Source organism: Polypterus senegalus, chromosome 1, assembly GCF_016835505.1.
Source record: "Polypterus senegalus isolate Bchr_013 chromosome 1, ASM1683550v1, whole genome shotgun sequence".
Classification (NCBI taxonomy): Eukaryota; Metazoa; Chordata; class Cladistia; order Polypteriformes; family Polypteridae; genus Polypterus; species Polypterus senegalus.
Window position 1 is genome coordinate 77,923,683 of NC_053154.1, and position 25,446 is coordinate 77,949,128.

Consider the following 25,446-nt stretch of genomic DNA (forward strand, 5'->3'; position numbering starts at 1 on the left):
GTGATAACAGGTTGCCGTCTAATAACAGGCTTGTAATAGAGAATAAGATGAATCAAGTTGTGGTCAGATTTGCCTAAAGGAACAAGTAGATTACACTTCAAGGCATCTTTAACATTTGATAGGATTTGGGTCTCTCTGCTGGGTAACTGTGGTCTGAAAATAGTTGGCCATTTTTCTTTTCTTGTCATTCAGCAAGGAAACAATAGTGGTGAAACTGACTGTTAACAAAAAATGCAATTACTTTTCAATTTAAAGTAAATATTTATTTTATATATTCTAAATATTGTTTTGTACACCTGCATAATATATGGAAACCTTTTTATATAAGATGGAGAACTTTCCACTATGATCACTCTCTACATTCTTTAATGGAGGACAAGACTTTTTGTCTTTTGTTTCCATATACTGTTTCAGTCAATTAATTATAAATATAGGGTTCAGCTTTCATTTTGAACTCCCCACTTAACACTTTAGTAGAACACAGTAAATGTCAATTATCAGGTTAACATACAGTAGATGTTTTAACTTTAAAAATGTTTAAATGTTGTTTATAATGTGCACACCTGACTAGAGTATCTAGTAATAAGCAATAAGCATCTGCAGTATGTATAGAAGCTCCTTTTATGTTCATGCTACATGCAAATTCTTCTGAGTGCATATTAACATTTAATCTTAAATTGAGCTTTCTACAACTTTGCATAAAACACATTTTTATAATGCGATAACCATTAAGGGGATAAATATTACCTATTTTTTTACTTCAGAACTTAAATCCAGGTTCTTTATGTAGTGCAGCATAAATTGCTTAGTATTGGATGTGTGGTTTCTTTCAGTTTGGCTGACACCCCAACCATTATACTGTGCTGTAGAGTCTTTGTTGTTATTTATAATAATTTCATTATTATCTATTTATTTTATTTAATACCACAGTATATACTGATTTTCTTCAATTCAATTCAAGTATCTCTACTAATTTAATTGTACAACTTCATTACACTATTGAACTCAACAGAGCAGGTCAGGTGCATACAGAACAAGCATTGCTCTTGTAGCTGCAGATTCAATTCCCCTGAACCATCAGTCTATTCATTTTTCTTTATTCTTAACCTGCTTAAGTTAAAGAAGTCTGTCATGGGCAGGGATAACCTTACATAACAACTTTGGGCATGAGGAAGGATCCTTTTTTTGAAATGAACACTAATTAATTTCAAGACACTGTCACACATACGCTCAGTCACTTACTTATTACACATAGCCAATTTAGTCCTTTTATAGTCACAGTAAGTTAAATAAGTTTGGGACAAAAAGAAAACTGAATTAATTACTGAGAGAAATCTTATACAAAAAGGGAAAAGGTGACACTCCACACAGATATTATCTAAACTAAAAATGGAATCTAGAATCCCATAGACGTGAAGTTGCTGTCTTAAACACTTATTAGGTCCATCTTATATATATTATGTACACCAAATCACATACAGTTCAAAAGCCAATTAATCAAGAATTTTGAGGTAGCTTTCATAAACCAACCTTAGATAATGACAAAATACATTTATCAGTATAAATTTAGACAGACAGTTTGAAATAATGGTTAAGATATTGCACTTAAAACCCCAATGCACATCTCATTTTGTTACCCTGTGTTATACACTTACCGTACTTATACTCCAAGTGCAAAAAATATCTGTAAACAGTTGTAGTGTGTCCTGAACTAAGTAACTGTATTCATTAAAACAAATTCTACAATGCAATAAAGTATTCAGAAAAGAAATTAGTCTAAATACTTTCTTAATTCACTCTATATATAAATATATATGCAGTGTAAAGGGAGATGTGGAAGGATGGACATTCTACATTGATCGGTTAGTGGTTCCATTCCTGACAAGGAGGCTGCTATAGGATGTACGGTAACTGTCTCCCAGGGCCATGAATTCACTCAGTACACTGGGTGGCGGTGTCCCTCTGTTACAGCTCTCGTTTGGGCAACCTCAGGGCTGCATGGGAGTTGTTGCACTTTTTAACATCCCTGTTGGAGTCCTTCAATGCCACTAAGAGGAGCTGCTGAGAGTCAGGATCCCCTGTCAGGGGGAAGTTCCACCTGACCCAGAAGTGTTTCCTGGTTGGAGTGTTGATGTGTCAGAAGTATTCTTGGGTCCAGGTTATAAGGAGCACTTCACCTCATCCAAGTGAGATTGAGTTGAGGGTGGGGTAGGGTAATGCTCACTTCGTAGTAGTAGTAGAAAAGGAAGAGGAGATATAACTATACTTGTTTTTGTGGAACTGTTAAAAAGAAGCCTGTAAGAAAGTATTCTCTTCAATAAAAAGAGTTCACATGAACCCAGGACTTGTGTTTGTCTAGTTGTATCTGGGGTTTAGGGGTCTGAGACACCCCCTACAGGCCATACAGGTTATATAGTACATACATGTGTGGATTTGGGTGTATTTGAAAATCTAATGGTTAACATCCAAAATAGTCTCCAGCCAAATGGCCCAGTGTATTTAAAGACAGATGTACGATTACTGAAATAAGTATCATCCTATATGACTATATTATAAAAGGATTTCAAATCTGTTTAAATATTTGACCTTTTAGAGAGTGGAAAGCTGAATAAGTTTTTACTTTGTTAAATCTGATAGATTTGCCATTTAATACGTTTCTCCTATTCAAAGTTTTCTTATCATTTTCAGGTCATGTCTTAAAAAATCAATTGAAGTCTGTTGCCTTTTATCAGATGGACATCTAACAGTAATCCTGCAGGGTAAGAAATATTCTTTTCTCTTTATTACAGTAGCTATTCCAAATGTGCCCCATGATGAATGCCATGAAGATTAAAGCACTTCATTCAGCAAAGCAGAAGAAAAAATAGAAAATGGTAGAAAAGGAAGAAATGAGGGCCATAAATGGCAGTGTGGCCCTTAACTATAAAATTGTGAATGTCCTTCTGTATCTAAAAGACAAGTGGACTGATTTCCTTTATCCTAGTGGAAAAAATCAAAGTACTATCTCCATTTCTTTCTGCCTCATTCATTTATACACCTCCAAAGTTCAGGCGCAAATTGTGACCCAGCCTAAGAGAGATCATTCAGTTCCATCCAATTCCATGCTCCAGGATCTGTAACAGGGACTAGTTTATACATTTAATCAATCTTGGGTTTCTGGATGTATTGATAACTGTGGTTGCTAATCTTATTTACTGTGCTCCTCCGAGTGACCTAATTCAGTGTACCTTGAAAAATACAGGAACTCTCCTTTACATGTAGTGTTACAGTTTTTTGCTCCTCCACCCAGAAATAAAAACATGTAATAGTAAATGGGTTGGGCACCTGTACCAGTCATAAAATCTTATGAAATTGTTTATTCTGCTAGGACAGAAGATGGGATTTCCTACATGTCTACCCTACACACGGTATTATTCACTTCAGTATTAAACGGTGATATGAAGCTCATATCTTTTACGTGCTTGTATTTATTTATAAAGATATTTTCCTTATAGCAGAACAGCAAAATAATACCATACCTGGTTAGACTTTGATATCATACAAGGAAAGAAACAGTAAATTGAATATACCAATTTAAGGATTGCTAGCATCCAATGTACTGTAGATTTTTCAGCTTCTTGAGGCACATATATTGACACCTAAAATCTATGGCTTTTATCAGCAAGAAACTTGGGTGTAGTTGTATACCATCTGTGTCAAAAGGAATACCTGCTTAGGGCCGGTTTATACTTCATGCTCAGAATGTTTACGCATCATGGCTGTCACGCGTTTTCAGCATTCATTTGACGCTTCTTCTGAGCATATCCTCAGAAATGAATACGACGTGTGCGAAGTTGCAGTACCAGCAAAAAGCCTGGGGACGCAGTGTAATAAAGTCACAACGTGACTTCAGACACTCTTTTTACTATCTACATGTGACAGAAAGTCGCTTTGCAGATCGATGTGCGTGCTTCGATATTTGATAAACAGTTCGATGTGGTGAAACAAAATGCAGACATACAAATGCATTTGTGGTGCTTTTATATTCAAATGTCACAAATTCCCTATCGTAATACTTTTTAAAGGCCTCACATACCATCTTCTGTTACATTTTACAAATAAATCGTTAACTTCATTTAAATAATGAATGCTGTTAATAATTACACATGTGGGGGCGGCACGGTGGCTGAGCCGTAGTGCTTCTGTCTCACAGGGACTCATGTCCTTGGTGTTCCCTGCACGGAGTTTGCATGTTTTCCTGGTGGGTTTCCGCAGTGTGCTCCGATTTCCTTCCAAAAATATACAGGTTTGGGGATTTGGTGATGAAATGATGCTGGTGTATGTGTGTACTTGTATTCATCTTGTGATAAGCTGATTCCTCGCACCTGATGCATGCTGGAATGTGTGCATCCGTGGATTGGTGGATGTAATCATTAAACATTCATCCTTTTCATAGATATTGTGGCAAGGTGTCCTTGGAATTTAATGGGTGTTTCAGGAAATTCACAACACAGCAAAGCCGAACCTGTTCTCACAGTGATGATATCTTGCACTGCCACCTGGTGGAATCTTCCAGATTTACGCAAAATACGCACACAAGTATAAACAGTACACCACTTGCATAGCAGTAGCATCCACAGGTGCACACGTTGCGTCGTGTGAAGTTTAAACTCGGCCTTAGAGGTAAACTAAAAATATACTACCTTGCCCCTTTTGTAAATAATGTGGTAAATATGTGTCCAAAAACTCACTGCTTTTAACATTCAATTTAATAATTAGTTTTTTAATTGAATATTTATTGATCTTTTTTAACAAAACAATTTACTTTCTCCTTGTGTAGAATCTGATGACCGGGACCTCAGCTGTGCTGTGTCTAGTCTAGTCCAGCTCATGTGTGACCCACATTCCCGGACATTGTCAGGCTTTCAGAGTCTGGTCCAAAAAGAATGGGCAGTGGCTGGCCATCGTTTTTTAAACAGATTTAACTATAGCGGGGACAATGAGAAGGAGGAGGTAAGACTTGTTAACACCTGTGTTATACATGATTTCTATAGATAGAACACATTAGACAGACCTTTAGATAGACAGACAGACAGACAGACAGACAGACAGTGGTCTGAACATACACCATGACTAAAAAGGAAGGAATTTAAAAATAAAGAAAACCTTTAACTTGGCAGTCCCATTCACAGTGAGGCATTATGCAAGAATATTGATGTAAGTATAAAGGAGTCTCAGCAATGTTTCCTGAAACAAAACAATTAATTGGCTGAAATTCCACAGTGTTATGTGTAAGAGAGAGGATGTGCAGCATTGTATATAATGGAACTGAGTTTTGTTTTCATTTCTCCTTTACTGCTATCACAAGAGGGTCCAGAGTGTGTCCCTTTTAATACTATAATATATATATACTATTTCTGTCTTTCCAATTTTCCATGTTTTACAGATTATTAAAATATTTATTTTGACACCTGGATAAGAAGGGTGTTTAACAAATGTGTGTATACAATCCGTTTCCATTTTCACTAATTGACTACTCTATCACTGATTGTGTCACATATGCATATAAAGTTGTTTAAAGTAAGCAGGCAACTAATGAATCGGTGTGTGTATGCAATTAAGAGGCACAATGGGTGTACAGTAACTAAGATTTAAGTAGCTTTGAAGGTGAGGTAGTAGTAGTAATATTAGTAATATGTTATTATCAACAGTTCAGCTGTTGATGTGTCTTACTGATTCACAATAATGGGGAAACCCAAATACTGGAGAAACCTCCAAGGTCTAAAGTCCATGAATCTATCATGTCTGACTTCAGCAATTCAGGCTGGGTATGACAGCATGGGGAGTGGGTTATTGTGGCCAATGGGGTCTAACAATACACATGTAGTGTTCTCTGATTATCACAGCATATCTGGATATTGCTGCAGATCAGTTTATATAATGCACAATACTACAAGTCTAGGAAAGGTTTCTATAGTTTTCTATAGTTATATCCAAAATTGTGGTTTGTTTAATCAAAATACACAAGAAAGAGATAATCAAAGGGACAAAGTATCATTCAAAAGGAAAAAAGTGGCTAAAAGGGGCTTTATCCCTACTTGTCAGGTGGCAGGCCTGTCTTAACAGCATTATAGGCTCCCAGGCAAAGCATTGCACTGGGGCCCCTACCCACAGAACCACTAAGCAAGTCACAACATACATAGATTAGCATGGGGCCCCTATGCATGTGGGTCCCCCAGACAACTGCCCAGCGTGCCCATGTGATAAGACGGCCCTGTCAGGTGGCATGATCCACTTTCCTACCATTAAAACTCAACAGCCCAAACACACACACTACAATCTCTGTTTCTCTCCTCTTCTTATAGCTTGGCCACACTATCTCTTAGCTAGATGATCCCATGTGCCAGCTCACCTCCCAGATTTAAACAAATTATACCACTAGCAGAAAGCAATCTTTAAACTCCACCCCTTGGTTTACCTCTGGGTCTATCACCACAATCATGCCCCAGGTCATAAGTGCCCTCACTGGGTGCCCTTTATTATATGGCATAGGATTTTTATTCTGCTATATCCCATTATTACTTCTTCACTTTATTGTCCACAGTGTCTGTTGTGCCCCTGGGCAACCCCTACCTGACAGGACAATTAGTGGTATAAGTGTACAAGATGTTTTTGAACTAACACTTTTGTTTTATGTTGCCATTTCCAAAAATGTAAGTATCATGATCTCTTCTCTTTCGTTCTAGTCTCCTGTGTTCTTACTTTTCCTTGACTGCGTGTGGCAACTTCTCAAACAATTCCCTTCATTCTTTGAAATCACTGAAGACTACTTGCTAGCTGTGCATGACAGCACCTACATTCCCATCTTCAACACCTTCCTAGCCAACTGTCAGCGTGAGAGAGCACGCAGAATCCAGGTGAGGGGCTGTCTGAAAAGAATGTCTTCTTCTGTGTCTTACTGTGATAATATACTAAACCATTCCAGATGCCCTGCAGCTTTTTTTAACTTGGTGCTTTACATTGTTCCTATTCCAGCATACGTCACAAAGCTACACTCCTGTCAATGGCTGGTATGATGTGGTGAATAGACAGATTGTTCTGAGCTCTGCTGGCTGCCCTCTGCCTTCAGTGTGGGACTGGGCCCTCCAGTGTAGCCCAAAGCGACGGGCACAGTTCTGCCATCCTGGATACACTTCTAATCAGTGGATAAACAGGTGCTCAGATTTGCCCAGCTTTCATAAGGCAAGTTTGATTTTATTCTGGGTAGATGAGAGATGGCCAGTAACAGAACAGTTAAGTTATTAAAATAATCATTTTCAGTGGCACAGTAGTTAGCGATAATACCTTGTGCAACCAGGGTTTCATCCCATAGTTAGTCACTGTCCATGTGTGCCTTACATGTTCTTCATGCATCTAAAGTACTTTTTTTTTTTTTTTAAATATTTCCATTTTTCTTGTATTAAAAAGTGATTCTGTATTGTTGCAGTATGACTGAGTGTGGATGTGCAAATGACTGGTCCTTGAAAATGGACTAGCATCTAATGTAGGATTGGTCCATGTCTTGAGCCCAGTGCTGCTGAGGCAGCCTTTGGCTATCTAAGACCATAAAGTGGAGACATTGGCTTTAAAAGAGTGTGTGGATGGATGGAGAGATAGAAAACATTACTTTAATGTCTCCATACTTATTCAGCAGTCCTGAGGAAATTTAGAATTGTTTAGTGAGTTGAATATTTAATAGTGGTATATCAGAGCCCAGAAAACCCAGTAGCGTTTCTTGACACATTTCTGAATAATTTGTTGACTGAAAGTCCTCAGTGTTAGTGTGTAATAGAGAGGATGTACAGCATTGTTCATAATGGTGCTCAGTTTTGTTTTAAATCTCTCCTTCACTACATCCAGTAGGTTCAGAGTGTGACCTGTAATTGAGCTTGTCCTTTTAATTAGCTTGTTGATTTGATGAGCCTCTCTTGAAGTGATGTTACCACCACAGAACACCACAGCACAGACAGAATTCCACACCAACAAATAGTGCAAAATGGGCAGTGCATAGTGATTGGCATAGTAAGTTGTTAACAAGTGTTAAATAGTAAGTACCTAGTATTTATTATGATGGCACAAGAAATATTTATTCACTCCAGGATCCAACCCTGTAATCACTAACCTTACAATTTATTGCTATATATTTAATGTTTTTTACATTTTTCATATAGGCAGTAGGATTTTAGAAACCTTAAAAGCTAGACTTGATGTTATTTTGGATAAATTAAGTGAATGGGACTGGTGAACTTCATCCTGATTGTTCTAATGTTCTAGTATAATGTTGCTACTTCAGATACCCAGTGTCATTATTCGGGATTCCCAGATAACTAGACAAGGAAGACAAGAATGCTCCATCCATCCATCCATTTTCCAACCTGCTGAATCCGAAGACAGGGTCACGGGGTCTCATGGAGCCAATCCCAGCCAACACAGGGCACAAGGCAGGAACCAATCCCGGGCAGGGTGCCAACCCACCGCAGGACACACACAAACACACCCACACACCAAGCACACACTAGGACCAATTTAGAATCGCCAATCCACCTAACCTGCATGTCTTTGGACTGTGGGAGGAAACCGGAGTACCCGGAGGAAACCCACACAGACACGGGGAGAACATGCAAACTCCATGCAGGGAGGACCCAGGAATCGAATCCAGGTCTCCTAACTGCGAGGCGCCACCCACAAGAATGCTCCATTAATTTTTAAAAGTGTCAATGGAAGGGCATGTAGATTTCTGCATATTTTCAGGGATCAAAAAGCAAATGAAAAATCTAATAGAACCAAAATGATTTATTCTTTGGTTATATTGGAACAAAAACCAGCTCATCAAGGTTTCTTAAATAGAAATACAGTTGACCCAGGACCATTTCTTTAGTTATATTTTTAATATATATAGTACATAGATCAAATATTATTAACACCAACATATATTCATAAAGGGGCGGTACGGTGGCACGGTGGGTAGCGCTGCTGCCTCTCTTAGGAGACCCGGGTTCGCTTCCTGGGTCCTCCCTGCGTCGAGTTTGCATGTTCTCCCCGTGTCTGCGTGGGTTTCCTCCGGGTACTCCGGTTTCTTCCCACAGTCCAAAAACATGCAGGTTAGGTGCATTGGCGATTCTACATTGTCCCTAGTGTGTGCTTGGTGTGGAGGTGTATATGTGTGTGTGTGTGTGCGTGCGCGCGCCCTGAGGTGGGCTGGTGCTCTTCCCGAGGATTGTTTCCTGCCTTGTATCCTGTGTTAGCTGGGATTGGCTCCAGCAGACCCCCGTGACCCTGAAGTTCGGATATAGTGGGTTGGATTATGGATGAATATATTCATATAAGTGGCATAATTTTTTTGTCTAAGTGTCACTTATTTCTCATGTTACTAGCATGTTAATAGCATATACTGTAGTATTTATTGTTTCTTCAGCATGCTGTGGTTATTGTTTGGCTGTGCTTGGCTTCTCTCTTTGTAAGCAGTTTATGTGTATGTTACTAATTTTTCACCATGTACTTTGGGTGTGTATTAACCTTTTTTTATTTTACTATCAGACGCTATTTGTAATCTGCAGATTTACTGCATGTGCACTTGTCCTATTTAGTGGCTGACTCCTATCTTTCTTTTTTGTAGATAACCCTGTTTATTTCAGACAGAACCAAGAGTATATTTATAGTATAGAGATAACACTTGCATTATTATAATTTGTATAATACTTTTTGCTCAGGTCAACCTTTAAGCATATATGGTTGATTGCCTTTGTGTTTATCATTAAAAGAATATTTTATTTGCTTAACATTACTACTAGGAAATATGGTGCCCTTGTCATGATTGGATATTTAGTGTAGATTGATTGGCAAAAATGGTAAATTTATTATTTAAATTGAAATCTGCAACACAAAAAGTTAGTAAAAAGTGAAGGGGTCATAATACTTTCTAAATCCACTGTATGCTTAAGCTTCATAGCAGTAGTATAGTATAATAAAGAATTGTATAGTAAAGCATTTGTTTAGGCCCTCCTTCAATATTTGATATCATTATCAGGTGAACTAACTGTAGAAGTCTGCTGAGATGTTCTCCTTTAGTGAAATGTGTACTTTGTGAGAAGAGACTGTGAAAGTGAATGTTTTCATGTTGGGGAGATCTGGTTATGCTACACACTATAACATTACAAAGAAAGGAATATTTTATTGTGTTTGCTCGTTTATTTCTTTACTCTGAAAATGGGCACTTAAAGTACACGCTAAAAAATAACTTTGGTAGCCCTTGTTCCCTTAACAGTCATTTCTCTCAACCTAATAAATTCTGGCAATTGGAGGTGTGTATACAACAAACGTTCACTGGGAGTGCAATAAATTTTGCAACCAAGTGAAGTTAGTACGCTGGGAATCCATTAGGCTTTATTCAGTTCTGCCACAGGAAAAACATTTTGTATATCTAATTGTTGTTCTTCTTTTCATCACTTAATGACCATTTTTTACATATTCCTCCTCACTGCTACAAGATGTCCCATAAATAATATATATAACTGCATTACTCTTGTGCCTGCTAGCCATCTGCTAGTTGATCTCTTACTGTACTTTAAATTATTTGAAGATGTTTCTCCTTCATGCAACAGACGTTAATACCTTTTCCACTTGTTTTGGAGGTTTTCCATTTACTAGTATGTCCTTAATCAAATGAATAAGTGAAGACCATATTTTAAAAATGTACCTAGAGAATGTAAGGCTACTGCCATGAAAATAGTGATGATTTTCTAATGGGACAGCATAACATTTCCCATATTATGTGATTAAGTAATTTTTTTTTTTTTCTTTAGTCTGATGCCAGCTCATCAAGCCTTGGTCCCGTTATGATGTTTGCTAAAGGATCTCTGACCACACCTTCACAAATCCTACCTTGGAGAAGTACAACATCTTACCGATGGGGTCACCGTAAGACCTCCTCAATTGAGAGTCTTCCAGGATTGGACTGGGTTCTTAAAAGCTACAAGAAGTCTGAGAATTCAAAGAACATCCAGGGACTGGAACAGAATTCCCCAGTCCCATACCAGTGTGAATCTTTTCAGCCCCTTGTGCCTCTTCTCTGTGGACCATATATATGCTTATGGAGAAGTTGCTATCTGCGAGGTTCACAGGAGATTCAGGTAAAATGATTGTTTGGCCAGTCGTCAAAATTAAAATTTTAAATTGTTACAATTCTGCTTTGATTAAATCTTAGTGTGACAGAAAATTAAGATTTATATATATATTCTCAAAGATGTAGTAGAAAAAATGAATGGCATTATGGTAATAACTATTTCTTATATTATAGATTAACTTAGGAACATCTATGCCTGTTTTATGCCTTATCTTTTCATTTCATTTTATGATGTTTTGCATTTTTTTAGAATTAAAAAAAATTGAATTTGAATTTGAGAATCTTTTAACTACATATTGATGATCTATTAGAATGTTATGTTGTTAGCCATTGCAATTCCTCACTAACATGTAATGAGGATACATAAAGTACACAGCAAGAACAGGTGTAAAAGTGTGAAGTGCTTTTATTAACAATTATCATATTCCAAAACAATGTGCAATGCTTCTTTAATAAATTAGTCAATAAATAATCCATAATAAAAACAGTGTTAGTGGAGGTTAAAAGTCAATAAATAAATAATTTCAAAACAGGTTAAAAATCCTAGGTTAAAATATGGTCAGGACTTGCTCATAAAACCCAATGCAAGCCTAAGTGCATCCAGTCAAACCAAATTCTCCTCTGCTCAGTCTGTAAGATCTGCTCAGTAAGGGGCAGTCGTCCTTCAATCTGGCTCAAGTTCCCCCCACTATCCTTCAGCATGAAACCCTGCGAGCCCTGCTCAATTCTCCTGCCGCTGTCCCATGAAATTAATTGAGAATTAGTTAGATTGGTTGGTTGCTTCTGCTCCTTGGGCATTCGGCAGTAGTGATCCTGCCCCATGAGTGCTCAGCAAAAGTCACCCTGCCCCATGAGTGCTGTCTGCTCGCTCCACCTGAGGCCACTCCTCAAACTCTTTCCTTCTCACTACAGCACCCGTTCTGCCACAATCCTGCCTCTTCTTTCCTTTTTCTGTCCTTTCAGTTTAATCTCTGGTCTTCCTTTCTCCTTCTCTTGTTTATCCCGTGGAGGTTTTTTATACAAATGTGGGCATAAGTATCTTTGTTACAATCATAAGAGCATGAATGAAGAAACCACCTGGACTGACCTGTGCGATGAGCCAATTTCCCCATCTACACCCCAGTGCCACTCAGCAATGCACCTGTTCACAGCTACAAAACCCACTCTGAGACTGAGTGTAGTGTTTTTACTAAAACTACTGCATACTGTCAGAGACTTATAACCGCTCTTTACCAAAAGATGAGACCACATGTGGAATATTATGTGCAGTTCTGGTCATCACGCAATAAAGACACAGCTACACTTGGAATCTCTGCAGAAGAGAGCAACCAAGTGCATCCCAGGACTTAAAGACATGTCCTACTGTGAAACACTCAGAGAATTAAACTTTTTTAGTTTCTACCAGATTAGGATGAATGATGACCATGGCCTTCAGAATTCCTAAAGTCATTGAAAAATCAAATTAAGGGAATATGCATTGACAACTACTGCTGGAAAACACTTCTTTACTCAAAGAGTTCTGATAATCTGGAACAAACTGCTGAGTCATGTAGTTGAAGCAAAGGCCTTGACAACCTTTAAAACATATCTGGATGAGATACTAGAACAGCTTAGCTATTAGCTAAGCAAACAGGTTTGACAAACTTAATGGTCTCTTTTATTTTGTCAACTTTCTTATGTTCTAATATTAATTGAGATGTATTTTGAAAAGAAACACTTTGGAGTTTTATGTGCTTTTTCATAACTGCATAAATTGAGACCACTGTATCTTGTGACCTGCCTATTTTCAAAAGATATGCATATTTTGCACATCTTGAACATATTATGAACAAAACACCTTAAAGTCTTGCTTATTCCCAAATAAAAAGACGGGGGTTCACTGTTTTAATTATCAGGGGTAATGGGTGCCAGGTAAGGATTCGTATCCCAGCTAGACTAGACTCCCTTCCTGTGCCTAGCCGAGAGGCCCTGGTGGTAAATAGGCATGAAAAGAGGCAGGAGGTTCACTGCCTACACAAGGATCTAGGCATAGGAAGTCAGTATGCTGGCCCTCTGATAGGATTAAATAGAGGAGCATTACCAGCCTGGGAGACTAGCTTAAAGGAAGGACAGGGGGAGCTGAATTTTTCAAACTACATTCTACCCCGGACTGTTAGATGACAGCAACCCTAGAGTCAGGTACACCAGTGGACATCCGCAGAAGTTGTAGTGCCATAGAGAGGCCCTATTGGGTGCTACCAGCGAGTGCTACTAGGAGCTATGCTCTTTGTTTTTTGTGACTTCCCATTGACTAAGAAGTACTTCATTGGGCTACGACCTGGCACCAGAAGTACTCCCGGGTCTAAGACATAAGGAGCCATTCGACTTCATTCAGATGTGTTGGAGTCGGGTGGAAGGAGGACAAAGCTCGCCTGGAGGTGTGGAGCTGGGGAAAAAGAGAAACAAAGAGGAATTGTGTGTTTGTGTGTGTGGAAAAAAGTCTTGGCAAGGTATTATTGTTAATAAATTATTTATTTGAACCTGGGAGTCTGATGTTTCTGGTGCTGCAGCACCCCCTACTGGTCACACAGGTTATCTAGATCGCTTTGCCTTCTTTGCTTACTCTTTTCTTTTTGCATCAAGCGTCTGATCACCCTTCCTCAAATTCCAGATAGCTGGTGTGCTGTTCATCTCAAATGATAACTCAATTAACTTTTTGAAGTAAGTCAGATATTGAGAATCGGTTTTCTGGAATCAGGGATAACCTATCAGTACTATAAAGGCACCAGAGCCCAAATATTTTCTTGAAAGAACTGATCTGTCTTTCCTTTTCACAAGCATCAGAGCTCCAGTCTTCCTTAATTGAGTCTCAACTGTCACCTGTTTATTTTGAAGAAGTGGCTGGAACTCATCAAGTATGCCCCAATATACTGACTGGCCCAAGTACTGTTGTCCTGTTCAAAATCTGGACTAATGGCCCCTGGTGGCAGCCCTCTCATGTCACTCATCTGAGACTCAGCATCACAGAATGTGTCCTCTTTTGGCTCTCTGCTTCTCAAGACAGTTATCAAAGAACTTCACCCCTTGCCTGGCGTCTATCTCTCTCTTTTATTCTGTGTCAGGTTTACACTGCTTCAGGACAAGAGATCCCTTTTCCCCACATAAACTCCTAGAGTGAATTGGTTTATGATAATGTATCTATTATTATGTTTTTTGAGACTGCCTTCATTTAGGTTTAGTCAACACTTCCATGCATTAATTTAAAAATACTGCTTTTATTTTAAACATTTTCCTCCTGCATCATTTGCAGATCATTTTCTAAAAGTTTGTCATCCTCACTAAAAAATGTGCCAAAAATGCATAAATCTTACCTATTGGGTTTGCAAGGTTTTTCAGCCAGGCACAAGGTTTATTTGCAGAGCAAACCAGAAATACCTTGAAATACAAAATGAACAAGGAAGGAACAAAGTGGAACTTTTTTGTCTGGACAGATGATGGAGAACAACTGCTTTTGAAAGTTACAAACAAGTACAGGGTAGCCAAAGCATTTGAAAATATAGATGTGGTAGATAGGGGGCGCTCTTGCTCCCTTGAACCCCTGTCCACGACTCCAGACACTAGGTAAAAGTCCAATTGCTGACTTTATTTTGTTGCCACAGTGTACAAAGCACACTCTCCACCACAATACTCATATAATAACAAATACTACAATAATAAACCAATCCTCCAGCTCCCAGACGCATTGCCACCCTTCCACCCAGCTCAGCTCGCCATCTGGGAGCTCCCACAGTCCTTTTATATTCCCTGACCCGGAAGTGTTCTCAATCCCCAGTCCATGTGATCCTCAATCACTTCCGGGTCAGGTAAAAGTTCTTTTCTACACCCCGGAAGCCCGTCGTCCTATGACGAACTTCCGGGTCATAGGGCACAAATGAGTCCTCGGTCCTCCCTGCAGCACCCTCTTGCAGCCCCTGAGGTATCCAGCAGGGCTGAGGATAAAAACTACAGCATCCATGATTCCCTGCTGATCTTCGGGGCACCTCCATACTGCAGGGAGGGCTCCATCTGGCGGCCTGGGGGTATTGGCCGGGATGACAAGCCGGCCACGTCTCACATAGACTAGGAGTCCTGCCAAAACAAATACAGGAAAATATTCAAGGTGAATTGCCTGCCTGTTGTTGCTGAGGTGTTAGGAAAGGACAATCCCTACAGTAAAGATAAGATCACAAATGGAATTCTCAGAACAAACTGAATTCAGTGGCTGTGTTGGAAAAGCTCCATATTCCCCATCCACACCATTGGCATTGTCAGATGTACACACTTTTGAAAAGAATTTTTGAAGCAATTACTTTTTGTTAGTTTTAAGAATATCTGTCTAGCAGTTTAATTTTCTGACATTCTGTAGGATAGTTTTATATATCATAGTTTTAATGGATTTGTTTTATCTAAACACACTTATCTTTATCTTTTCTAAGTTTGGGTTGGTGCTCCTTATTATTGAATTTTCATCCTTTTTTTAAAAAAAAGATTAGCATAATACATTCACATAACAGATGCAAAATTTTTTACCTACTAAAATATATTAATATGAAATTAAAATTATATATACAGTATATATATACAGTATATATATATATATGTAGTATATATCAAATAGCTTTTAAATCCAAGGTGAATATTTAAAGACATAAGCAAACCAAACAAATTTGTTGTTTTTTATCAATTATAACAAAAATACACAGTATTCTTAGAATATGTTAGTCATACGTGTGTAAGTCTTTTGATATGTTCAACTGTCCATTATGTCTTAACAAATATATGAAAATTAAGAACGACTGGACTGCACATATATTCCATTCAAATTTTCAATCCAGAACTTGCTCTCAGTGTATTGGATCACCAATGCATACACTACATGAGTCAGTGTCAACTCAGGTGACTTCAGTTTCAGGACGCTACTACAGTGTCTAACTGCCATTGGAAGATGTATGAGACAATACCAACCTGTCTTTCTAAGTCTGCTTTAGTAATTGATGTTTGCCAAAAACCCGCCAAAAGTTATAGATTGAAATTTTTTTTTCACTGGCAAGGCATTACAGTGATCCCTCGCTATATCGCGCTTCGACTTTCGCGGCTTCACTCCATTGCGGATTTTAAATGTAAGCATATCTAAATATATATCATGGATTTTTCGCTGGTTCGCGGATTTCTGCGGACAATGGGTCTTTTAATTTATGGTACATGCTTCCTCAGTTTGTTTGCCCAGTTGATTTCATACAAGGGATGCTATTGGCAGATGGCTGAGAAGCTACCCAATCAGAGCACGTATTACATATTAAATAAATCTCCTTAATGATATACGATATGCTTCCCGTGCTGTGCTTTGCACACTTAAAAGTTCTAACAGCCCGTATTGATTTTTGATTGTTTGCTTTTCTCTGTCTCTCTCACTCTCTCTGATATTCTCTGCTCCTGATGGAGGGGGTGTGAGCAGAGGGGCTGTTTGCACAGAGGCTGTTTGCTTAGAAGATACAGACGCTCCTCTAAAAAATGCTGAAAGACTACCTTCACATTGATCCCTTCCTTGCAGCTGCTTTATCGGTGCTTCGCATACTTAAAAGCCCAACAGCCCTATTGATTTTTGATTGTTTACTTTTCTCTCTCTCTGTGTCTCTCTCTCTCTCTCTCTGACATTCTCTGCTTCTGATGCGCACTCCGTTGAAGAGGAAGATATGTTTGCATTCTTTTAATTGTGAGAGGTGTCTCTGTCTTGTCATGGAGCACAGTTTAAACTTTTGACTAAAGGGTGTTATTTCATGTCTATAGGGCTCTAATAATGTTAAAAAACGTATTTAGAAGGTCGTAAACACGTTTTCTATGCTCTAACTGCGAAAATATTAGATTTATAAATAAAGAATCCTACTTCATGGAAATTAATTTATCACGGTAGAGTCTGGAACGGTTTAACTGCGATAAACGAGGGTTTACTGTATAACTGTGCGGAGAATATTTATAAACAGTGTGTGAGAGTTTCTAAGGGCTTAAAATATATAAAAATAACCATACAAACATATGGTTTCTACTTCGCGGATTTTCACCTATCGCGGGGGGTTCTGGAAAGCAACTCCCGCAATTGAGGAGGGATTACTGTACTCCAATACATTATAGTCAGTCAGTTATCTTCAAACCCGCTATATCCTAACACAGGGTCACGGGGGTCTGCTGGAGCCAATCCCAGCCAACACAGGGTGTAAGGCTCCCATCCCTTTTGTCTTCACTGGATCATATTGCTGTTCTTATGGTACTAGTAGTCACAGCAGCTTGATACCTTAATTGACTTACTGTGTATGCCAACATTGTAAAACTTTCTTATAAATAAAGAGTTTTATTTAAACTTACTCTGCTGTGAATATCTTTTGCATAGCAGGTTTGAGAATATTTAGCTATGTTATCTAAGTGGGAATCCCTCAAAATATTTCAGAAACCAAATTATTTGATATTCCTTTTATATGATTAAGCTGCTTATGAGGAGACTATTAGATTTGTCTTCAGAATAATGACAGTAGCATGGTATAGTTATCTTTCTCATTTGTATGGAACAAATGCTGCGTAACTATGGCTTCATTTACACCATTCATATTAGGAATATGGAAAAAAGTAAGATAAGAGCACATCAAATACATTAAGGGGATTTTCTGACATTAGTACACAAATTAGTTCAGTTGATACTTTTAAAAGAAATAAAAAGTGAAATAGATTGACCATTATTAAAGAAAAAACTCATCAGAATACATTTATAACCGCATATATTATATAATAATTTAATTTAGAAGCATGCCTTGCCAACAGTTCAATAACAATTCATAGTTGTACTTTAACAGCCAAAAACACTGCAGGTAGTGTAAAATCCATGAAAGTTGGGAAATCATTTGTTCTAAATGAATACCTATCTAAATTATATTAAAATCCTGAATCTAAATCATCACCACCAGTATTATCAATATTTCAGAAAGCCATGAGGAGGGAAATCTTAAACACAAGACAGGATCTTGTACAGAGCCATAATATCAAACTGTTAGGTCCATCTATTAATGATTTTTTATGAGAAAAAAAATATTTCGTATTACAATAGTACATATAAATGTACATAAAATATTATATACAGTACATAATACATATAAATAAATAAATAATATGTATATATTGTAACAAAGGCGCTATATAGGCGCCTGACCCGACACAGATGGACACGGAGGCATGTATAAAAAACACAAAGACTTTATTTTTCTTCGGCTGTGGGGCACGTCTTCCCCGTGCCACACAGCCCAAACACAGTCCGCAAAACACAAGCACAGAACAGTTCTCTTCCTTCCTTTACCACCACTCCTCCTCAAGCTTCGTCACCTTCCTCCCAACTCTGGCTCCCCAAGTGGTGGTGGCGGCTGGGCCCTTTTATAGCCCACCCGGAAGCGTTCCAGGTGATTAACCACCTGGTCCTAATTGCACTTCCGGGTGGGGCTGAAGACTCGTCCAGCCGGGCTGTGGGAAGCAGACAGCCCCCCCTAGCGGCCACCCCGGGCCCCAACCAAGCCGTGGAGGACTCCATCTCCCATCGAGCCCTGCGGGTGGTTGGGGAATCACCGGCAGCCAGGGAGGCTGCCACCAAGCGTCCCGGGGGAGGTATTGAACTGCCCATGGCGGCTCCCCCAAGAACATAAGCAGCAGGGCTGTCCCTCCAGGCATGGGACCCGGCTGTCCTTCACAATATGTACACTTGTGAATTCACTAAGAATTACACAGATGAAAATTTTTTTTTGCATTGAAAAGTGTCATTCAGGTAACCATTATTATGTTTCTTGCCCAGATTTTATTCACCACTGGCAGTAACTCAGTGTTACATTAATTGTGAGCTTATGTGTACGTGCAGCACAGCAGAGACCATTATTTTTCAAAAATAATGTTATAGATATTGGAAAGAGATATCATCCATTGCAGATTGTCTTGACCCATCATCAATGAAAATAAACATTGCCAACTGGTTCCAAACATTTGCAGAAATCTCCTGAAAGTGCCAAACTGACCAATCTTTTGATTATTTTAATCTCACATGCCTCACACGAAAGCTGTCAGGCACTCAAATTCACAGTAGGAGGCATGTGAAATGCCCGTGCTTAGCAAATTTAGCAGGAGTGTGCTGCAGTAGAGGGAAAGAGCCTTATAAATGGTTCACACACAAAGTTTGGGTGGGTAGGGCTCAGGTATATGTGTAGCATTGCACCACTGTGGACTTGCAGACAACTACGAGTGCTTGAAGTGGGCCATTACCAGCAGGGCTTGAAGCCCATTTAGCCCCCATTTTTAAGTGTCAGTGAGAGCTTGACTTTAAAACACATTTTTGCATGGTAAATGCATATATATCATAATTGTGAAGAAATAACTTCCAAATTGAAAAATTCCATACTTATCCTTTAAGTTCAACATGTAATGTGTATCTGCCATCTGTTGACATCATTTCCAATTTTTTCAACATTGCTCTCTGACACACACTGTATCATCTGCATAGGTGTGGTTAATTGAGGTTCGTGGCTGATTACCTTTTAAAATAAATAATCGAAACACTCGCGGCTTAAGGAGGAGGCATGGTAGTGTGGCAGGAGTGATGAGGGTGTTTCTGCACTTACGTGCACGGGTGCAGAATCACCTTTGCCTGTAATTGGTGCCGGGAGCTGTTAATCACCACACCTGTGCCACGTCCCTATATAAAAAGGAGAAGCGCGAGTGCGGAGGGGAGGAAAAAATGAAAGCAAAAAGAGAGAGGACAAAAGAACGGAGGCTAAAGAGAGAAGAGGAAGGCGGGAGGAGAAAAGAGCCGGTGCGAGAGTGAGTGAGCAGGAAGAGCAGGCTCGTGAGTGTGAAGGCAGGCAGCTGGGAGCAGAACCCCTGGAAAGAGTGTTTGGCCGACAATCAGGGGCAGTAAGACGCGGCCACTCCAGTTGGGCAGCTCAGAGGAGGTGGAGTGACCAGAATCGTGGTTGACTCGCCACATAAGGCACTGGGAGTCAAGGCAAAAGGCACTGGGAGTTGAGGACGCTTGTGAGGGAGACCCCCAGTGTAAGTGCCCTGGTTGCTGGGGACTTGAGTCTCAGTCCGGCTTGGGAGCTGCATGTAGCCAGGGGATGGAACACAACCAGACCAGAGGAAGGTCAGCTGCACCTGCTGATAGGGCCCGTATGGAAGAAGCAGGGAGGCCGCCAGTTCAAAGGAGAAGGCACTGGGTTTTAAAAATGGACTGCTTCCAACATGTTGATTTTTAACCTTGTTTTAATTGGTTGTATTTATTGGCCTCCACTTTTCAGCTCATTTTTATGGATCATTTATTTATGGCTGTTTTGGAAACACTGCACTATTTATCCATCCATCCATCCTCTTCCGCTTATCCGCGGTCAGGTCTCGGGGGTAGCAGCTTCAGCAGAGAGGCCCAGACTTCCCTCTCCCTGGCCACTTCTTCCAGCTCTTCCGGGAGAATCCCAAGGCGTTCCCAGGACAGCCGGAAGACATAGTCCCTCCAGCATGTCCTGGGTCTTCCCCGGGGCCTCCTCCCGGTTGGACGTGCCCAGAACACCTCACCAGGGAGGCGTCCAGGAGGCATCCTGATCAGATGCCCAAGCCACCTCATCTGACTCCTCTCAATGCGTAAGAGCAGCGGTTCTACTCTGAGCCCCTCCCGGATGACTGAGCTTCTCACCCTATCTTTAAGGGAAAGCCCAGACACCCTGCTTAGGAAACTCATTTCAGCCACTTGTATTCGCGATCTCATTCTTTCGGTCACTACCCATAGCTCATGACCATAGGTGAGGGTAGGAGCGTAGATCGATTGGTAAATTGAGAGCTTTGCCTTACGGCTCAGCTCCTTTTTCACCACGACAGACCGATGCAGAGCCCGCATCACTGTGGATGCCGCACCGATCCGCCTGTCGATCTCACGCTCCATTCTTCCCTCACTCGTGAACAAGACCCCGAGATACTTGAACTCCTCCACTTGGGGCAGGATCTCTCCCCCAACCCTGAGAGGGCACTCCACCCTTTTCCGGCTGAGGACTCATGGATTTGGAGGTGCTGATTCTCATCCCAGCCGCTTCACACTCAGCTGCGAACCGATCCAGAGAGAGCTGAAGATCACGGCCTGATGAAGCAAACAGGGCAACATCATCTACAAAAAGCAGTGACCCAATCCTTAGTCCACCAAACCGGAACCCCTTCAACACCCTGGCTGCGCCTAGAAATTCTGTCCATAAAAGTTATGAACAGAATCGGTGACAAAGGGCAGCCCTGGCGGAGTCTAACTCTCACTGGAAACGGGCTCGACTTACTGCCGGCAATGCGGACCAAGCTCTGACATCGGTTGTACAGGGACTGAACAGCCCTTATCAGGGGGTCCGGTACCCCATACTCCCGGAGCATCCCCCACAGGATTCCCCGAGGGACACGGTCGAACGCCTTTTCCAAGTCCACAAAACACATGTAGACTGGATGGGCAAACTCCCATGCACCCTCCAGGACTCTGCTAAGGGTGAAGAGCTGGTCCACTGTTCTGCGACCAGGACGAAAACCACACTGTTCCTCCTGAATCCGAGGTTCGACTATACAATGGACCCTCCTCTCTAGAACCCCCGAATAGACTTTTCCAGGGAGGCTGAGGAGTGTTTTTAAAGAGGGGACCACCACCCCGGTCTGCCAATCCAGAGGCACTGTTCCCGATGTCCATGCGATGTTGCAGAGGCGTGTCAACCAAGACAGTCCTACAACATCCAGAGCCTTAAGGAACTCGGGCGATCTCATCCACCCCGGGCCCTGCCACCAAGGAGTTTTTTGACCACCTCGGTGACTTCAGTCCCAGAGATGGAAGAGCCCACCTCAGAGTCCCCAGGCTCTGCTTCCTCATTTGAAGGCATGTTAGTGGGATTGAGGAGGTCTTCGAAGTACTCCCCCCACCGACCCACAATGTCCCTAGTCGAGGTCAGCAGCGCACCATCCCCACCATATACGGTGTTGACACTGCACTGCTTCCCCCTCCTGAGACGCCATGCCTCAGCAACAACCGAAGCCGCATTCCGCTTGGCCTGCCGGTACCTATCAGCTGCCTCCAGAGACCCACAGGACAAAAAAGTCCTATAGGACTCCTTCTTCAGCTTGACGGCATCCCTCACCGCCGGTGTCCACCAACGGGTTCGGGGATTGCCGCCACGCCAGGCACCGACCACCTTGCGGCCACAGCTCTGGTCAGCCACCTCAACAATAGGGGCACAGAACATGGCCCATTCGGACTCAATGTCCCCCACCTCCCTCGGGACGTGGTTGAAGTTCTGCGGAGGTGGGAGTTGAAGCTACTTCTGACAGGGGACTCTGCCAGCCGTTCCCAGCAGACCCTCACAACACGTTTGGGCCTACCAGGTCTGACCGGCATCTTCCCCCACCATCGAAGCCAACTCACCACCAGGTGGTGATCAGTTGACAGCTCCCCCTCTCTTCACCCGAGTGTCCAAGACATATGGCGCAAGTCCGGCGACACGACCACAAAGTCGATCATCGACCTGAGGCCTAGGGTGTCCTGGTGCCAAGTGCACATATGAACACCCTTATGCTTGAACATGGTGTTCGTTATGGACAATCCGTGACGAGCACAGAAGTCCAATAACAAAACACCGCTCGGGTTCAGATCGGGGCCATTCCTCCCAATCACGACCTTCCAGGTCTCACTGTCATTGCCCACGTGAGCATTAAAGTCTCCCAGCAAAACGAGGGAATCCCAGAAGGTATGCCCTCTAGCACCCCTCAGAGACTCCAAAAGGGTGGATACTCCAAACTGCTGTTCGGCGCATACGCACAAACAACAGTCAGGACCCTTCCCCCCACCCGAAGGCAGTGGGAGGCCACCCTCTCGTCCACCAGGGTAAACCCTAATGCACAGGCTCCAAGTCGGGGGGCAATAAGTATGCCCACACCTACTCGGCGCCTCTCACCGGGGGCAACTCCGGAGTGGTAGAGAGTCCAGCCCCTCTCAAGGAGATTGGTTCCAGAGTCCAAGCTGTGCGTCGAGGTGAGTCCGACTATATCTAGCGGAACCTCTGACCTGCGCACTAGCTCAGGCTCCTTCCCCTTCAGAGAGGTGACATTCCACGTCCCAAGAGCCAGTTTCTGTAGCCGAGGATCAGACCGCCAAGGTCCCGCCCGCCACCACCCAACTCACACTGCACCCAACCTCCTTGGCCCCTCCCATAGGTGGTGAGCCCATGGGGAGGAGGACCCACGTTACCTCTTCGGGCTGTGCCCGGCCGAGCCCCATGGGTGCAGGCCCGGCCACCAGGCGCTCGCCATCAAGCCCAACCTCCAGGCCTGGCTCCAGAGGGGGGCCCCGGTGACCCGCGTCCAGGCAAGGGAAAACGTCGCCCAAGGTTTTTATTCTTAATCGGAGGTTTGTTGAACCGCTCTTTGTCTCATCCCTCACCTAGGACGAGTTTGCCTTGGGTGGCCCTACCAGGGGCATAAAGCCCCGGACAACATAGCTCCTAGGATCATTGGGACACGCAAACCCCTCCACCATGATAAGGTGGCGGTTCAAGGAGGGGTGCACTATTTATTTGGAGACTATTTGGTTTTCGTTTTTATTAAAAGCATTTGGACTTTGTACCTTCCCCTTGCTTTGTGTTGTTTCCTCATTGCACAGCTCATTCGGTTATGTTATCGACGGTGTTGGGTTCGAGAAGCTCCCAAAACTGAGAAGAGGGAGCATGGAGCACCATCACAATAGGTCCCAATAACTTTATTTGCATATTTGCTGGAGCCTTTTAAAATTTTTCTTTGCCAGACTGCTAAACCAGGCAATGAAGCTGAAAATGAGTTTACATAGGAGAAGTAAAGAATTGATTACATTTAGAATAAGCAGAAATGCAAGAACTCATCTTAAGATGTGGTTTAAGAAAAGGATATTAGCTTCTATACCCATATCTCTCAAAGAAAATATAAAATGATACACTGGGAATGTTATAGATCAATTGTCTTTGTACATATTGTACTACTCTGAGCTTGTACTTACTACTCATTAACAACATTGCTGTGAAATATAACATTAACATTTTTCATCCTTACTGTTTTTCAGTGCTTTCTCCATACATCATCTCATCCCTGCTTAGAGCTATTGGCTTCTGAAGTGGATGAACTTCGTTGCAAACTGAAGGAAGCACTAAAGCAGCAACTCACCAGTACTTGTGCTGTAGAGAACTGCAACAACAGTAACAACAGTGAAAACTCAGGGGTTGAGGGTATAAATGAGAAAATCATGAAGGAGAGAAGAATCTGCACAGACAATGCAAATGATCATCAAATAATTTCAGGCACCTTTGACTTACAACATGTAAAAACTCCAGTTCACCAGGAAAATAATGCTCAGTTGTTCTCATCTGAGAGGTGAAAGGCAGTCTTTGCCTTTTCATTAACTTATAAGGTCCAATTATATTTTGTATTTATTTTTAATGTTCACTTTCTCCTGTGCATACAGAATCCAGGATAATGATACTGGGTTGGTATAGTATGACAGCATTGCATCACGATTATCTTTCTCTTGCTTCACCTCCATGATCATTATTTAACAAATTTACATTAGTACTTCACAGAAGCATGACCGCTGCTGCTTGCACATTCTTACTAAGAGAAGCGTATTAAAAAATGTCCAAATCCCAAATGCAAAGCCAGAATTGGTACGGGATTTTTTTATATATTATTATATATTATGAGCTTCTGATAGACAATATATCCACCATGTCTTTTGAACACAATACTTTATGCAATTTACGATGGCTTTGTTGTATAATGCTTATGAAAGGAAACTTAAAATCACCAGTAAAATGTAGAAATTAGCCTACATTTCATATTATATGCTCTCTGTTGAATTTAAAATAATTGCATAATTTTACATTTAAAACATTTTAAACAGAATTTCTATAATTTGGCTTTTCCCTTCAAACACATTTCTAAGTGGTCTTGATTAGATTATATACAGGGTGGGCCATTTATATGGATACCCCTTAATAAAATGGGAATGGTTGGTGATATTAACTTCCTGTTTGTGGCACATTAGTATATGTGAGGGGGAAAACTTTTCAACATGGGTGGTGACCATGGTGGCCATTTTGAAGTCGGCCATTTTGGATCCAACTTTTGTTTTTTCAATAGGAAGAGGGTCATGTGACACATCAAACTTATTGGGAATTTCACAAGAAAAACAATAGTGTGCTTGGTTTTAACGTAACTTTATTTCATGGTTGCACACA

At 41.2% G+C, this 25,446-nt stretch overlaps 1 protein-coding gene across 2 annotated transcripts in view; it reads left to right on the forward strand.

The window, feature by feature from the left end:
- Positions 1–25,238, forward strand: part of mtmr11 (myotubularin related protein 11) — a 117,563-nt gene extending 92,325 nt beyond the window's left edge. For both annotated transcript variants that reach the window (XM_039751295.1, XM_039751304.1), the window contains exons 12-17: positions 2,689–2,759; positions 4,820–4,992; positions 6,726–6,896; positions 7,015–7,221; positions 10,821–11,147; positions 24,276–25,238. In XM_039751295.1, coding sequence (XP_039607229.1) covers positions 2,689–2,759; positions 4,820–4,992; positions 6,726–6,896; positions 7,015–7,221; positions 10,821–11,147; positions 24,276–24,587 — 1,261 coding nt within the window. In that variant the 3' untranslated portion in view covers positions 24,588–25,238. The remainder of the gene's footprint in view (positions 1–2,688; positions 2,760–4,819; positions 4,993–6,725; positions 6,897–7,014; positions 7,222–10,820; positions 11,148–24,275) is intronic.
- Positions 25,239–25,446: the final 208 nt, after the last annotated feature.